General features: G+C 28.2%; 2 protein-coding genes across 2 annotated transcripts in view; one reads left to right on the top strand and one right to left on the bottom strand.

Moving 5' to 3' along the window:
- LOC135923478 (nucleoporin NUP35-like) overlaps positions 1 to 14,140 on the top strand; it is a 33,845-nt gene extending 19,705 nt beyond the window's left edge. Inside the window, exon 9 of the transcript XR_010571222.1 lies at positions 14,056 to 14,140. The gene's annotated coding sequence lies outside the window, so the exon portion shown is untranslated. The remainder of the gene's footprint in view (positions 1 to 14,055) is intronic.
- LOC135923477 (uncharacterized) lies at positions 1,604 to 16,213 on the bottom strand. Its single transcript, XM_065458242.1, has 10 exons — positions 16,159 to 16,213; positions 16,036 to 16,114; positions 15,826 to 15,995; positions 15,418 to 15,785; positions 15,252 to 15,371; positions 15,123 to 15,209; positions 15,003 to 15,075; positions 2,424 to 2,597; positions 2,042 to 2,163; positions 1,604 to 1,870 (listed from the first exon to the last, which is right to left on the bottom strand). The coding sequence occupies exons 1-10, from the start codon at positions 16,211 to 16,213 to the stop codon at positions 1,691 to 1,693; spliced, it is 1,428 nt and encodes a 475-aa protein (XP_065314314.1). The 3' UTR covers positions 1,604 to 1,690.
- Between the last annotated feature and the right edge of the window lie 1,144 nt (positions 16,214 to 17,357).

Below are 17,357 nucleotides of genomic sequence, written 5' to 3'. Positions count from 1 at the left end.
TTGAGAAAATATTTTATTCTAGTATTGCCTAGATTTCACATTCACTTTTTTAAAAAATCGTCAACAATATTGCAGTTGATAAAATATTACTTATAGAAATATGATCAGCAAAAGTTAGATAAGTTTTGCTGTCATAAATACAATAAACAAACATTGTATTTAAAATTATATTGTCAGGTAAGTAATATGAAATTTAATTTCTAAGAAATTTTTATTTATTGAATAACAATGTACTTTATTTTTTTATTCAAATCGCATATAAATAAAATTGCAAGATATAATATAAAAATAAATTATTATTTTTTAAAATGAATGTAGAAAATTAAATATATTTTTATTATTCATAATAAAAGTCAATACAAAATTTATAAGCGAAAAAAAAACCATTCCAAATTAAAAAATATAAAGGTAAAATATAGTGCAAGATAATAAGAATAAGGAAGAAAGTCTAGCGAAGTTGTGTAGAGTAAAGTCTGCCATTGAAACTTTGATAATTCGCTTTAAGGATAGCTATAGCCAGTCTTTGTCTAAGAAAGACGCCTTCTAAAAAATCGCCAGTATGCTTGCGGGTGTGAGGTCCTAAACCCTTGAAATGCAAGCTTACCAAAGGAGGTTAAGATAGTGAATATTATTGGGATAAAAATGTGATATTTTGATATTTCAGAATATTTGGAAATTTTATGTTGTTTTTTTGCTCAAATTGGTTTGGTTGGATAAAGCTAATGGATCTATACAAGAATAGTCCCAACTCCCAAACCACCGTTTCCATGGGATCGTGATTCCGTCAGGCCGCTTTCCATCGGATCTAAAAAGTCCTGATTGTTCAAGTATAATCGGGTAATTGGGCGGATTTCAATGTTCGCTGAACCAAAAAATTGCATTGGGCATGTCTGAGGATTCGTCCTTTGCAAAATCTGCAATGTAAGCTGTGCCTTCCTTTGCCTGAGGGCCGCAGCCAAAGCAGAAGTGAGGAAAGATTATTGTACAATTTAGACGAAATTCCTATCGTGAGTTAGCTCATTGTTGATTAGTTGAAGATTTTTGGAAGGAATGACATCCGAAAATTTATGCCCAGCTACATTAAGTAAAAAAGTTCAAAGCAGCATGCTACAACTGGCATGTCTCAATCCTTCTGTCTATTGGATTCGGGACATCATCAACGCATTTCCTCCATAGCAGGATATCATTATCAAAAGTTATTTTGTGAAGGGTGGGACGTAAAAGATTTCACTTTAAATATATCTCGGAAACAATGACAAAAATATTATATATATAATATATTGTATTTTATATTATAACCATTCAAATAAACTTTATCAGTTTAAACAAATATTATTAAGGAAAATAAAAAATATTTTTATTTCTATGGGTGGGCACCCGATTAGCAAAATAATTAGCTCATTATTTAAAAATTCTTTTTTTAACCCACTCGCCCACCTGTGGTCTAAGAAATTTTGTCGGGTTACCGCCCATTGAGATTAATATGATGTTGAAATGCTTCAACACCATTTTTTTGTGTGACTACTAGGCTCGATAATCCTAACCAAATTATGTGAATGATAATTTATTATAAACATTATATAAACGAACTTTGGAACACAAGTCCTCTAAATACTATATTTTTTCATAACATATAATAAATATTTTGAGACCGTTTTAAGAATATTTAACAAAATATATCAAGTCTATTTTATGCTTGACAAGTCTTGGTCAATTGTTGTTTTAGCAATTGAATATTCTTTTGTTGATCAAGAGGAAGAAGAGCGATTTGCTGATCAGTTAACTTAAGCACTTGCTGAATAAGTTGACTTTTCTCATCTTGATTTTTGATGACGTGGTCAGTGTCCACTTTGTTCCTTTTAGAGTCAGACTGATATGGTGAAATGAATAAAACAGGGTTATATTATATCACAATAATCAATAGTAAGTCTTAATTATTCAGAGCACTCTATATTCAAAAATTAAGATTAAAATATCTGAATTTAATTATTATAACTTACTAATTTCCTTATAGATAAAAATATGTTTAATTTTTTAAAACTGTATTATCAACTCTATTAACACTTTCAGGTGGCTGAGTATAATTTTGTTGGAGATGCCTTTTCCCAGCAGATCGCATATCTATATCGCTACCACCAAATCCTGGAAACAAATCCGTCATATCTGTTTAGATAAACACAATAATATAAAATTGATATATGTAGCCATTTAACATCATGGCCTCCTATGTTTGTAAAAAAATCCAGCCTTATAAAAATAGCAAGGGTTTTAAATCGTATACAGTCTGCAGCACACTTTATATATTCTAAAAATCTTAGCAATTCTTTACAAAGATCATATCTATCTCTCTAAATAATTTTATGCTCTATCTTATATTTATTCTTGTCTCTTTTTTTCTTAAATTTTATAGATTTTAAATAAACCTTCATTCGTATTAGAACCAGAAATATCAGGTTCAATTTTAATGCTAGTTGCAACCAATGTTTCGGAGGTTGTTTGAGTGACACTAGCCATTTTTTGATTTAAAAGAAATGGAGGAGGTTGGATTATATTCATAAGTGGCTTTGTATTAAAGTCAGGCGGAGGCACGACAAGACCTGATAAGTAAAATTAAATTTTAAATAAGATAAAATTAACAAAGTAGCACTACCCCTTTCATTTCAATTAAATTTATTTTATTTCTGTATTTGTAGTTTATAAAATAATCATATTTTTATCACTATATTGTATAAAATAATTTATTTAAAAATGGATAAATAATAATACCACTAGAGGAAAGGTATTGATATAAAAAAAATTTAAATTATTATAATTTTCATAGTAGTATTCTAAAAAATTTGTTTAATAGATTATTTCCTTGGACATCAATTTGAATAAATCATAAAAAATCAAACCATTTGAGTATTTTTGGGTCGAATCATATATATTATTGGTTAGTTGCTTGCTTATAAAATAAATTAATGTTTTGTATCCATATTTTTATCTACCTCTGCTTATCCTTTCCCAAAATTTGAATAGGCTATATCATCCCTGATATATACATTTAGAAGTTTATCATATATTTAAAATTTAAATCTTTAGTATTTAGAGTGTATAAGCGGTTGGCAAAACTCCAACTCCACAAACTCATTATTTGGAATGAGCTTAATAATACTCTGAACCATCAATAGGCTCATCATATTATTTATTTTATTGTAGGATATAAAAAGTTGTATGATTGAGAATTCATTATTTTTTTATCTTACAAATAAAATTATTCGATTTTGGTGATTTTTGGGTTTCAAATAATTATCTTTAACAACTATTCTAGAGGTAAACCGATCTTCTTACTGCGGACAAGCAATACTATTATTTCAACATCAATAAAAATTAATATAAATTTTGTTGGTGAAAGTGATCAGTAATATATTAGTCATTGAAAAACGGCAAAGAGTTTTGTTGTCAAAATATTCATTCTGCGACTAAAATATTTTATCCTCGTTTTAATTGAACTAATTATGAGATATCATCTGGCATGACTGCAATCAATGCCCTAATTGAAGAATTCAAAGAGTTTTTTATGTCAATCAGACAGAATTTTGATCAAAAAGTGGCTTTTGGGAAAACATGGAAATATGGGAAAGTGCAAAGCATGTTCAACCTCTCATATGGTGTAAAGGGCTGTCGGTACATTATAAAAGTATGATTGCTATAAAGCATTTATCGATTCCTTCAATAAATGCTGCCTTAAATGCTGCCTCGGAGAGAATTTGGTCTTTTGAAAGAACCCATAGACTTAGCAATAAATGAGTAGAAAAGTTAATTACCATAAAATACAATTAATATTTGGGTCATTCCATGCCAAATCGATCAAAAAACGAGCTCTAAAATAAATGAAATAAACATGATAGATATCTATGCTGTATATTTTAGTAAAATCGAAATTTTAGAGGGCTAGCTCAACCAGATCCAAAAATATATGCCCTTAAAAGTCGAAAATCGCGCAATGTGTGATTTCATTAAATCTTATTTTTAAAAAAATTCTTAAAAGATAGAGTTAAAATTATATATTATTTTATAGCCGTTAAAATTTTACATTGGAAAATATAAATTCACAAATTTATGTTTTCTTATTCCCGGTAAAATAAAAAAATTAACATTGTTGAGAAGTTATTTTTTGGGTGTTTATATTTGCTAGGAATGTACCTTTATTTTTAACTGTTTAATAAAAAATCCGAATTTTTTCTTTTTGAAATTTTATTTACATTTTTATTATTATTAAAAAATATAACATAGATGGGGTTATATCTAAAAATGATTATAATATATATATTTAATAAAAATATGAATTGTATTGGTATTAAAATAAAAAAGATTCATTGAATATAACAAATATGTCCTGGGGCGATGTAAGCAAGCAGCACAAATGCATATGATGATTAGAACCTATATTTCAAAATAAACATTTGAAAATTTCATATACATATTTTTATGTCACTTGTGGGGTAAAAGAAGGATGTGAAGGTCCATGGGGATATAAAAAAGAAATATAAATCTCCTCAGTATTCATTCTTTTTTAGTATGTTTATAAAAAAGACAGGACCAGACTATAGTCTTAAATAATAAGACCGATTTTCTTATTAAACAATTAAACATAAAGGTAATAAACTTCCTAGCGAATAAGAGCTAACGATCCAAAATTTTGATTTTATTAAAATTTACAACATAAATAATTAACATGCCAAGTTTCATTAATATTTAAGATGGTCATCCAAAACACAGGTTGATTTGTACTGGAATGACCAGTCAATAGAATCACATAGAAAAATTATAATGAATAAATAATGATGAGTCAAGTTTATCTGGCTTCAAGCAAGTCCTCTAATTTTTTATATTTATTTATCGGGCTAGGCTTCGGGTTGGACACCTCTTACAGCTGAGCCCAAGAAAAATTAATTCAATGTCCAAACCCGATTCAAGTCTCTGGTTGGGCTTTGGACAGCCTTTATTGGCCTCTAACTGCATAATAATTCAGTTATTTACTCCTAAAATTTTAGAAAATGAAAATATATAAACAGCAGATAGTGATATCATAATAGAAGAAGAGCATGGGTTGAACTGATCATTTTCTGATAAATTAATTTAATATATATTATTTTGATCATTAAGGATTGACCAGCGAGAGAATATTAGATTTGGGCAACACTAAAATATCATCTATCAGAGGAAATTTAAATGAGGCTGAAGGTTCATAAGGGTGTAAAAATCAGATTTTTATTTCTTCATTTGTATCATTTTTATCGATTATAAGTCCTAACCACCATTTGTCATCATACACACATGTTACATATCCATTAATATTTTTAAATATAATTTTCTCATTTAAAAACGAAACTTGTTTTATATTATATTTTTTGGAATTTGAATATATTTTGGTTTTTAGTTTATTTTGGGACATGTATGGGAAGTGCAAAATTAAATCTTTTGCGAAGGGCTAATTTTCCTTCGATATATTCTAGATTGGATATATATTCAAATTGAATTCCATTAATATTTTTTTTGCATAATTATATAATTCTAATAAAGTTAGGATTTGATTTTTATTTGGCCTTTGAAGACATCTCTGGCAACTAATCTTTTGACAGTTCCTCCGATACCGTCACATGCATATTTGCAGTGAGCAGTGGCGAAGAAATGCCATTCGGCAGGAATATTAAGTATGTATGAAGGCATATGTTCAGGAAATTTCTGCGATTCTTGTACTGAGACGCGGCTCCATCTGAAAAATATATTATTTTTTCTGATTTAGAATTAAATTTGGCTGTTAAGAAATTAATAAAAAAATTTTGACTGCACTAGTATTATGGTTTAATGATTCGGATATAATAACAAAATTTATATTTTTTAAATCTTCTCCAGATTTATAATATGCTAGAAATGGGTGTATAGTGGTTTGCACGTTGTTCCAATGAAATCCCTGAACTTCATCTTGTAAAATGAAGGAATTATTTTCAGAATAATCTAGAATTGTTAAAAATTCCCCATATTTTAAATTTTCTTTGGAATTCTTCAAAATAAAGTTTGTTGTTTAGCTATAAAAGAGTGGAGCAGTATAATTTGAACTTTTTCTAATAGAAAATCGATGATATCATCAACGGACTTTATAATAGTTTCAAGATTTGTTCTATCCTCCGTGATCCATTGTTTAAACGTGACATATTCTATATGATTTTTCTGAAACAATTAGTATAATTGGCCCTTAAGAGATTTTATACCAGGGCATTGATCACAATTTGTTAAATAACATTTTGGATGAGAGGGCTTACAAATAATTTGCGCCAAAAGATATTTATACAGAAATCTTATCCTGCTGTGATTTCAGCTATTACATTGTCATTAATTTCATATTCTGATGAATGGCGCAGACACAAACAGTGTGTGTGCCACTAGCTCCAACTAAAATACAGTTTTTTGGCCTAAGTTCGGCAAATTTAGAGAATCTAATTGATATATTTGGGTATTCTTCCTTAAACATCTTGAATATTTCTTTAAGATTATTTAATATTAGTCTTTTTTGGACTGGTTCTTTCTCGCCTTTAACGGATACACAATCTTTTATTCCAGGCATGAGTCGCCTTATTTCATCAACTATAGAAATCCTTGACGAGTTTAAATGCTTTCGTTTAGTGTCTTTCCTGCCTTATGTTTTGGGAATGAAAGAATTCCACTTTCTTACCATCATTTTGGATATTCTTGCCATGTTTGATGTTACGTTGAATTCCTCTTGAATTTTATTTACACTCCATCTTTGAGGCAAAATTGTAAGAAATATTGTAAATTTTTTAATAATTTATCAAAGTTATCTTTTAATACAAAGAATTTCCACTTTCATTGGAATATCATTCTCAGAATCAGATATTTCTAAAACCTTAGTCTTTATTGCTTTTTCAATCTTTTGAATTTTATTTTAAGGATATTTTTTCTCCATTAAACGTTTTTTTTTAATTAGTGATTCTCCAATATTGTGTACTGAATGTTTCATTAATCGATTAAAAGGCATCTTGATTATAGGTTATTGGGGATATAAATTCTTCGGGAATGTGTGGACCAATTTTACTTAACTGGTAGCGGCACGAATTAGATATTTTTTGTTGAAGATATAAATCACTATTTATATTAAGCATCCAAGGTAATAGAGTAAATTCTTTTTAAAATTTTTATGTTTTGGTTTATTCAGTGGATTGCAACAATTTAGCTTATCTTTTAAAGGTTTCATTTAGAAAAATTTATTTATTTTTAAAGACAAGTAAAAATACAAAAAATTAATTTTTTTTAAATTAGAAAAATAAATGTTAAAGAAATGAATCAAGTATTATTTTTACAATTTGTGAAAAAATATTAAAGAAATCAATTTGTATTTTTAGCAACTGCGATTTATTTTTAGTGTTTTCACGATTTTCGCTTATTAATTTTAATAATCAGTTTATTTTATAAAAAATAATTTAGGCTTATTTGATTAATTTTTTTAGTGTTAAAACATTTGCTCAAAATTCAAAGACTTTGATCATAGAAATTTTTAGCAAAAAATTTTTGATCTTCGAAAAAAACTACAATTTTGTTTATCTCTGGTTTTTTTAATATAAGATAATGACAATTCCATAAAAGAATATTAGGCCTGGTAATTAATGTGATTTTTCCTTTAATAATTTTATTGCACTCCTTTAATCCTGCTTTTTTATTCGTGTGCTAGTCGGATTTTTAAATTATTTTTAATTTATATTTAAATATTAAAAAAATTATTAAAATTTTTTATCCTACGAATATCTTAGGGGAATGAGGTTTACAAAGTTATATAACCGAATTTTATGATATATTATACTTGAGAATATTTTTAAGCAATAAAACAAATAAATTTTATCATATTAAATCTATTATATATAGCGCCATCTATTTTTTTAAATATAAAATTGCAATTATTTTTAAAATAAATATCTAGCCACGCTAATTGTTGAAGATATTAATAAAAAAATAGTAAACGAATAATTTTATCTTAAAAAAATTTAAAATTGGAGATCATATTCATTTCGAAATATTAAATTTTCAACTGACCATATGATGACCCATATTTTAAGAAAAATTAATCTTGATGTTTTCGCCATAATTATCTATCAATTATTAACTTAGCTATTGATATTTGATTGAATATTTGATCATATTTAGTTTTAAATTAAAAACTAATTATTTAACATCAATAAAAAGCAAAGTTTATTGGACCTTTAACCCCGATTATAGTCGCTATAGTTGTTAATGCGCTAAAATTTTGTTTATAATCGAATGTTAACATATATAACTAGCCTACAACTTTTTATCGAAATTGAAAGGGGTCGGCCGAAAATCTTGATTTTCTTGCTCATTTGACATGGAATGACCCAAAAATAGACCCGGCCCGTACCCCGCCGGCCTAATATTTTTAAGAAAATTCGGGCCAGGTCGGGTCGGACCTTAGAAAATATATCTAAATTTATCATTTTATGTTAAATTTCTTATGTAAAATAAAAATATGTGATTTTATTTATAGAAAGTAGACGCCAAATAACATATATCGTTTATTTTGAGTAATTATAAAAATTAATTTCTATATTTAAATAAATTCGGGCCGAGCCGGCAAAATTTTTTAAAAAAAATTTCGAGTTCGGGCCTGGCAAAACTTTATAAAAAAATTTCGGGCCGTGGCGGGCTTGAAAAATTGGACCCGATGCAGATCACCAATTGCCATAACATAGAAAATTCAGAGAGTTATGCGTTATCATTGTGTTGTTGATCGAAATATTGTGGGTTAAGTGCATATTCTTGTTTGAAGAATTTATTCAGAATATCATTCATTATAAATAAGGTGAGAGAATGCAACCTTTAAGACCATAATTGGCTTAAATGGGTGATTTGATATTTAGATGTTGTTTACTTTGCTATGATTGTCGTAAATTATTTTTATTAGCTATATTAGATGTTTATCTATTGCTATGCCTTCCAGTGAGGGCCATATCTTATGCTGTATTATGGAGACCTGACTTATATCAATCATTAGGGCAAATTGGGGGACTTATGCATTCTAGCTTTTTCCAGAATAACCTAAAGCACCATGATTAGTTATATTAAGTTTCTGCGCTTCCTGTAAGATGTGATAGCTTTTGAAAAGATCCTATTGATGATTGGTTTGATCCTGACTGATATTTTATATGTGAACATTTTTAGGGTAACTGGGATCAATGCAATACCTCTGTAATCCTTCAGGCTATTAAGCTTCTTGTTTTTAGGGAAATTTAATATTATCGATGTCATCCATTCCTATGTAAAGTTGCCTGTGTTCCATACCTCATTAAAAAGAGGAACAGTAAACTGACCTTTAGATCTATCTTCAAGAGTTCTGCAAAGATCCTATTGATTTCGGCAGCTTTGTGCATTATTAGTCGTTTAATGGTACTGATTATATCCATCAGGCTCAGGTTCCGGGTAGGTAATTGGAATGGATATCACATATAGATCTTGGCCACCTCGTTCTTTAAAGATTCATGTAATGATCTATCCATATAGCAAATTATTCCTTGAGGTCTGCAATAATTTTATTATATTCCATGTGTAATCTTGGTAAAGGGTTGGATTTAAAGAGTAATTTGAGAGAAAAGCCTTTTATATATTATTGTTGTCAAAATTAAATTGTATAAATTTAGTTAAGTTGGAAATAAATCGCCTTTTATCAGCTCTTATGCAGTGAATAATTATCTCGTGGGGCAGGCGCGTAACAAATGGGGGGGGGGGGGGGGAATCCCCCCATCGCAAATTTGACTGTTTTCATAAATATCATTTTAAGCTAATAAAAATTTTACCCTCCACCCCCCCCCAATCAAAATTTTACAAATATTTGAATATCAATTTTCCAACATAAAATTTATTTTTTATAAATAAATATTATTAAAATTTCCTTTCCTTGTGAGTACATTAACATTATTCAAAAACATTAATAAAATAAAAAAAATTTAAGTCAAAGAGATTGAAATCAAATGGTAATTTATTTATTATTATATATAATTATTTTATTAAATTCAAAATTATTAGTAAGTTAGAATTAATAAGTATTTTTAATATTAATTATTAATAAATATATATAATAGAAATACAAAAGTTAAATAAGGCTTAGCATGAAAAAAAGTAATGTGTCGTCAGAAGCGATATCATTATTGAATTCAATTGATCAATCAGAGTTTATCATTGCTGCTAGTTGCATCAATAAATTATTTTCCTATAGCTCACTACTTTGTAGAAATCTACAAAAACCAAATTTAAATTTGGTTCAGGTTATTGATTAAGCAGAAAATAAATATGAACAGGTAGATACAATAAGAATGAATGCAGATGAATATTTTTATAATATTTATATAGACGTTATATCGAAGGCTAAATTTTATGATATAACACTAATTAAACCTCGTCTAGCACCTGGGCAATTATTGAGATGTAAAATAAATATTGGCTCAACTAAAGAATATTATAAAATATCCACTTTCATCCCATTCTTAGATACTTTTTTATCGCAAATAAAAGTACGGTTTTTAGATAAAAAACAAGTCTTTAGCAATCTTCAAGTTTTAATACCCAAAGATCTATCTTCGTTTTCTAATGACACTATTGGTAAAATTATTTTGCAAAATTTTATTCCTATGATATTGATACTGAAATAAATTTAATCAGTGAATTCGAATTGTGGTATAAATATTTACTACGTTTAGCTATTTTACCTGAGCATGCTATTGATGCTCTCAATCGGTGTAAAGAAACCTTGGCTCAAATTCCTAATATTTTGAAGTTGTTTTATATTCTACCATGTTTGTCTATAATAACATGTACGAATGCAAGGACTTTCCAACTTAAGAAGGTTGAAAACATATTTATGAAGTACTACTTCCGAATCTCGGCTAAATGGGTTAGCACTGTTAAATATCCACAGAGATTTGGTTCCAACGACAAACAAAATTCTTGATGAATTGGCAACATTCCCACGAAAATTAAAAATCACATTATAATTTTAGTATTTAATAAAAAATTTTGTATAATATTGTTTTTGATAAGAAGTTTAAAAAAACTTGTTTTTTAAATTATTTTCTTGTCAATATTTTATAGTGTTGTTAAACGCCTCGTTTTGAGCCGAATTTTAAAAACGGCTAACTCAGTTATTTATCCAGAAAAATATTATGCAAGCCTGAAAATTTTGCTCATAGAAGGAGCAAAGGTCTAGACATATAGTATCGAAATTTCGAGGCTTAGTTAATATTTTTCTGGCGAAAATATTGAGTTAGCCGTTTTTAAAAAGCGGCTCAAAACGAGCCGTTTACACTACTATTAGTATTTTCAATAAAAAAATTATATTATACTTATATTGTATGAGAATTTAAGCTGAGGCTAGTTTTTAGTTTTTAAAGCAAATTTTATAAAAAAAATGACATTAAACTTTATTTCAACTATACATTTAAAAAACTTTATTAATTATAATATACCTAACTAAAAATAATAAAAAATAGGCTTAAAATATCCATTAGCACAAATTAGTAAATAATAGTTACAAATAGAAATATAATTATTTAAACCATAAGCATAGCCGAAGGCCGGGGGAAAGCTGGCCGAAAGCCAGATAAGTGAGGTTTGGGGGCAAAGCCCACCAAAAATCCCCCCCCCCATAAGAAAATCGTGGATACGACACTGTCGTGGGGTATTTAGCATATTGATTGTAGGAGATATTTATTGTTAAATTTTTTATCCAATCCTTTACCAAGATTATACAGGGAAAATAATAAAATTATTACAGACCCCTAGGAACAATTAGCCACATGGATAGATCATTACATTAATCTTTACAGAATGAGATGGCCAAGATCTATATGTGATTATCCATTCCAATCACCTAATTGGAACCTTAGCAAGATGGATATAATCTGTGTCATTCAAAGCTGCCGGAATAGATGGGATCTTTGCAGAACTCTTGAAGATGGATAGATCTAAGGGCCAGTTTACTGCTTCCCCTTTTTAATGAGGTATGGAACACAGGCAACTTTACATAGGAATAGATGACATCGATAATATTATTTCCCTAAAAACAAAAAGCTTAATAGCCTGAAGGATTACAAAGGTATTAAACTGATCCCGATTATCCTAAAAATTTTCACATATATTATATGAGTCAGGATCAAACCAATCATCAATAGGATCCTATCAAAGGCTATCACATCGTACAGGAAGCGCAGAAACACAATGGAACTAACCATGGTGCTTAATCTGGAAAAAGCTAGAATGCATACGTCCCCAATTTTTACCTTAATGATTGATATAAGTCAAGCCTTTAATTCCATAATACAGCATAAGATATGGCCCTTACGGGAAGGCATAGAAATAGATAAACATCTAATATCGCTAATTAAAATAATTCACGACAATCATAGAGTAGTACCACAACATCTAAATATCAAATCACAGCCGTTTAAAGCCAATAGGGGCCTTAAACAAGCATTCTCTCAACTGTGATATTTATAATGAATGATATTCTGAATAAATCCTTCAAACAAGAGTATGCACTTAACCCACAATATCTCAATAATCAACACAATGATAACATGCATAACTCTCTGAATTTTCTATGTTATGCCAATAATGTATGCATATAAATACATGCTAAGAAATTTATTGTCACTATTTATTAATAATTGCTCTGAATATGGATTAAAAGTGAACTACTCGAAAATCAAGTTAATCGCGTCTAATACATATACAGCTTACATAAACCCCTTTAATTTTGATGGTAATATGGTAGAAATGGTGCCTAACTTTAAATACCCAGGAACCAGGATAATGTCATTAGGCATCACAATATTGGATACAAAATCGAGAACGAACAATGCCAGATTCCAATACCATCAATTGACGAAATTATGTTTTTCCAAACAAATATCTACAAATCAGAAGATAAGACTTTTTAAGTCCCTAATTATACCCATTTTAAATGATATATTAGAGATTTTACAGGACACTAAAATCAATATTAACATATCCCATGCCTTTATAAACATATGCCTAAAAAGAATAACTAAAACATATTACCCATACAACACCTCGAACTCAACTCTCTGGAATAGGCGTGACATCTTAACAATCAATCGACTCATTCCTTTGAGGTGATTTGAATTACTTGGTCATAGTTTAAGACATTCTCAGAAGAATATGATATTATCCTTGAAATGGTCCCCAGATTATGGGAAGCAGAACCCGAATACTATTGACTGGCAAAATGTTTGATGATCAAACTCTTATTTACAGATGACACTCAGCAAAAACAAAAAACACCTAAAGGAACATCTACAATATATGTATCAGGCATGGTCTAAACTAAAATAGTCGTTTGAAAGGAATGAGACTATGCTCACACCTATTTTTTCTTCTTCCCTTGGAAGTTGAATGAAAATTTATGTTTTGGCATTGGTTACCTTTGGTAACAATGGCTAGAATGATCCTATGATGATAATAATTTTGACAACTCTACTTTCTTCTACTGAACACACGATATTGACAACAACAGCAACCATTAAAGAGCTAATAATGATAACAAATACCATTCACTAGGGGTGTATCGATACTATTTTGGAGGTCGATCCAATATTCCCGATATTAAATTGTTATCGGCCGATTACCGATCTGATATCATATCTAATTTTTTATTCTGTAAAGATACCAATGGTTTCATTTTTAATATACTTTTTATTAGTATAACATCTATAATTTAACTATACCATAACTTATGTCATTTAAATATATTATAATGATCAGTTATAGTTTATATTCAATTTCAATTCTAAACTATATAAAATATTTTTATTGTTAAATCCCTTTTATATAATAAGTAATAACATTAATCTATATACATAATAAGTAATTAACAAATATATTATGAAATTTAAAATAAATATTTTAAATAATATTTAACATGAATATATCGAAGATTTCTTTTTAGAAATACCAAAATTTTCTATTTATCAGAGGTCAGCCTAGCAATGGTAACTGTCAATATCACCAGCTTCACTAAAAACAGATTCTGAAGAAATTATCGCACGGTTTTATAAACAGAATGCGCAAAAAAATAACAATATGGCAGAATGTTTATTAATTAATTATTATTATTAAAAAAATATAATACATAAAAATGGATTTCGATTTTATTTATAAAAATAAATGATTTTAGATATAACTTTTTTTAAAATTTTATTTTGGTAAAGACGCCATTTTATATTGGATAGGATCCGGAAATTTTATAACATTGGCCGATAAATGATATTTTAAAATGGGTGAAATATCAGCCCGATCCGATCCGATAAAAAATATCGGTACATCCCTACCATTCACCATAATGATATAATAATAATGATGAGGATCCAGAGCATCATTTAAGTACAAAGAAAGGATTTGCAGGGACACACAATATCGACTTACCAAAGAAAAACAAAAATAAGATATTAAGGATTAGATAACGTATATAACGTTAACTACCAAAAAGGAATATCTACCAATATAATATTTTTTTTCTTCCCTTAAATAATCTAACCAGGTTTTAGATAAATTTTTATCATTGTTATGACTTGACCTTACAATTTTTTAACACTGCCAGCAAGGGAACTGATATATCACCACTTTCTTACTCTTCTCTTCTTTACTATGCTAGCTATAATAAAATGGGTAGACATCATGTATACAATCCATATATTAGTAAAAATACATGGTACTCCTGGTGGGTGATGAAAATGCACTTCATGAAATTTCTGGTGTGGTAATGAATGAATGAATTATATATACATAAAATAATAAAGTATATTATAAATATGGTCACAGTAATTTTTTTTTAAAATAGTAGCAACAGTGAGACAACACTGAATAGAAATGTGAGAGTAAAAATAAAAAATCTTTTTTTAAGTTATATAAAAATGTATTACTTGGATATATAATTGGATTTGTATTTGGTGGATTTATAAAATTATTATATATTGGAGTTGCTGAGTAGTTGCCCTAAATTGATATCTTTTAAATAGATTCATATAATAGTAATAATTTACATTTACAATTGAGACATTTTGAGAAGCAGTTAATTGAGCTGGCAAATTATTAGCTTGCGAAAAATTTCCATCTTTGTGAAGTAAACTCTGTAATAAACTATAATTTTATTTTTGAATAAATATATTTACAGATGCTGTCTTGGAATCAATCAGGCCCATCATAATTTGAGCCTGAAGCAAAGCATAAGCTAATTGTGGATTTTGTAAAAGCATGTTTCTAGCTTCATTATAATTATTCTTTATGCAAGCCTAAAGATTTCAAGTTAATTTATGTATACTATTAATGTAAACAAACTTTTATTTGTTTCATAAGTTCAAACATTTGTTCAGGGGGTAAGCTTGCAACTGCTTTAGTAATGGCTTCAGGTGCATTTTCAACCTTTATATTACTTTGTTCATTGTTAGTTTTAACAACTTTATCATTACTTATATTAGTATTAAGGGTAGAATTATTTTTAAAATTTATGCTATCCATGTTTATATTTTGCTTGTTCAATGTTGAAGGTATAGGAGGAGGCATCATATTGTTAGTAAAAGTTGTATTTGACAACATATTAGGAGGTGGAAAGGAATGATTAGCAGATATTGGCATATTAAATTGATTGTTTGATGGATAATTATGAGATGTTGGTGGCATTTGCATAAATGGTTGTTGACTAAATTCTAAATGAGAATTATATTAAGGCATTTAATTTTTTTTAACGTTTTATTTCCTCCCTATTCTTTTCATTTGTTGCTGTATCTACCCTTAAAACCCTTCCATTTAGTTCAATATTAGATAGATTTCTCATAGCAGACATTGCTGTTTCTTGATCTTTATACTCACAAAATCCATAACCCTTTGGCTTTCCTGTATCTCTGTCATAAACCAATCTAATAAATAGATTATTTCTAAAACTGTTATTAAATCTACCTAAATGAAAGTATTGGTCCAACTTCAGAGAATAACTCTTTAAGTTGTTCTTCTGTGGCCTCATACGGTATATTTCCAACTATATTTCGAATTTATAAAAAAGGGTTATTATATTTAACATACCAAAAACTGATCTTAAAGTACGGTCAATTGTTGGAAAACTGGGTGCAAATGACATTTTATTGTATGAAAATAAAATAATATGACATCTGTAACGTCAATCACGAGATCTAAGATCATAAAATGTTAAATAAAAATAAGAATTTTTATTTAAAAATTATGTTTGCCTATGGTAGAAGAAAGTCCCTTTTCCCATCTAATTCGTTAGTTTACTAAATATCATTAAGCTAATAAACCCCCCCCCTACATTCTACACATAAGCTAATATTCGGAGTATTTTCCCAAAATTTGATTGGAAGTCTTTAGATTCACTGTAATATAGTATATATTATTGTTTATGAAATTATACAAATATTTTATTTTATAATAAAATTAGCTTATATATTATATTACAAATAAAAGTATTAATTGGATACAAAATGTATTTTTTGAATACCTAATATTTGGCAAAGATCGTTATGAACAATATTCTTGGTGATATCGGAGATTAGGAAGAGTTAAAAATAATTTTAGTCATATTAAGCTAGAAAATTATGAAATAAATATAGATTTCATGGTATTAAAAAGGTTGCGAAAGTTTATTACGGTTAAAAAAATTATTTCCATGACAGGGAATTAAGAAATTTATTCATATTTTTTTGAATTATCATCACGTCCCCTCTTTAATTTTTAGAACAAGTTTCGAGATTTTATGTCTTAAGGAGGGTGTCCCTGTTATTCTTGTCGCAATTTTTCATGATTCGAAAGTAAATATGACATATTAATTAACAAGTTAAAGTTATATTTATGTCACATAAAAATAGTTAAACGCATACAATTATAGACATTATTTTACAAATAAAATTTCTGCTATATTTTTAAAGAGTTGGACATTTTCTGCCGACTCATGTTCATGTCAAACATTATATTATAATAATGCCGAGGGGGTTTTAATTGATTACATGTTCTAAATATCAACTCTTTTACATTCATAATATTTGATAGTTGGTATTGGAGTATTAATAATTTTAATTATTCTTTTTAAAATTTATGAAGGGAACCATTATAATTAAAAAGATATAATTAATAAAGTATAAATATCGCCGCCGAAGGCAGCGAAACTTTTTTTTAGGGGGCAGTCATAGGTTTTTGAGGAAGGTTTGCATCTAGAAATCCTGTCATATTGACGCTGCCCTTACCTAGGCCTTTTCCCAAATCGCTTA

This window comes from Gordionus sp. m RMFG-2023, chromosome 2 (genome assembly GCF_954871325.1).
Source record: "Gordionus sp. m RMFG-2023 chromosome 2, tfGorSpeb1-WG-v2, whole genome shotgun sequence".
NCBI classification, from domain to species: Eukaryota; Metazoa; Nematomorpha; class Gordioida; order Chordodea; family Parachordodidae; genus Gordionus; species Gordionus sp. m RMFG-2023.
This window is presented reverse-complemented; position numbering and strand designations above follow the sequence as displayed.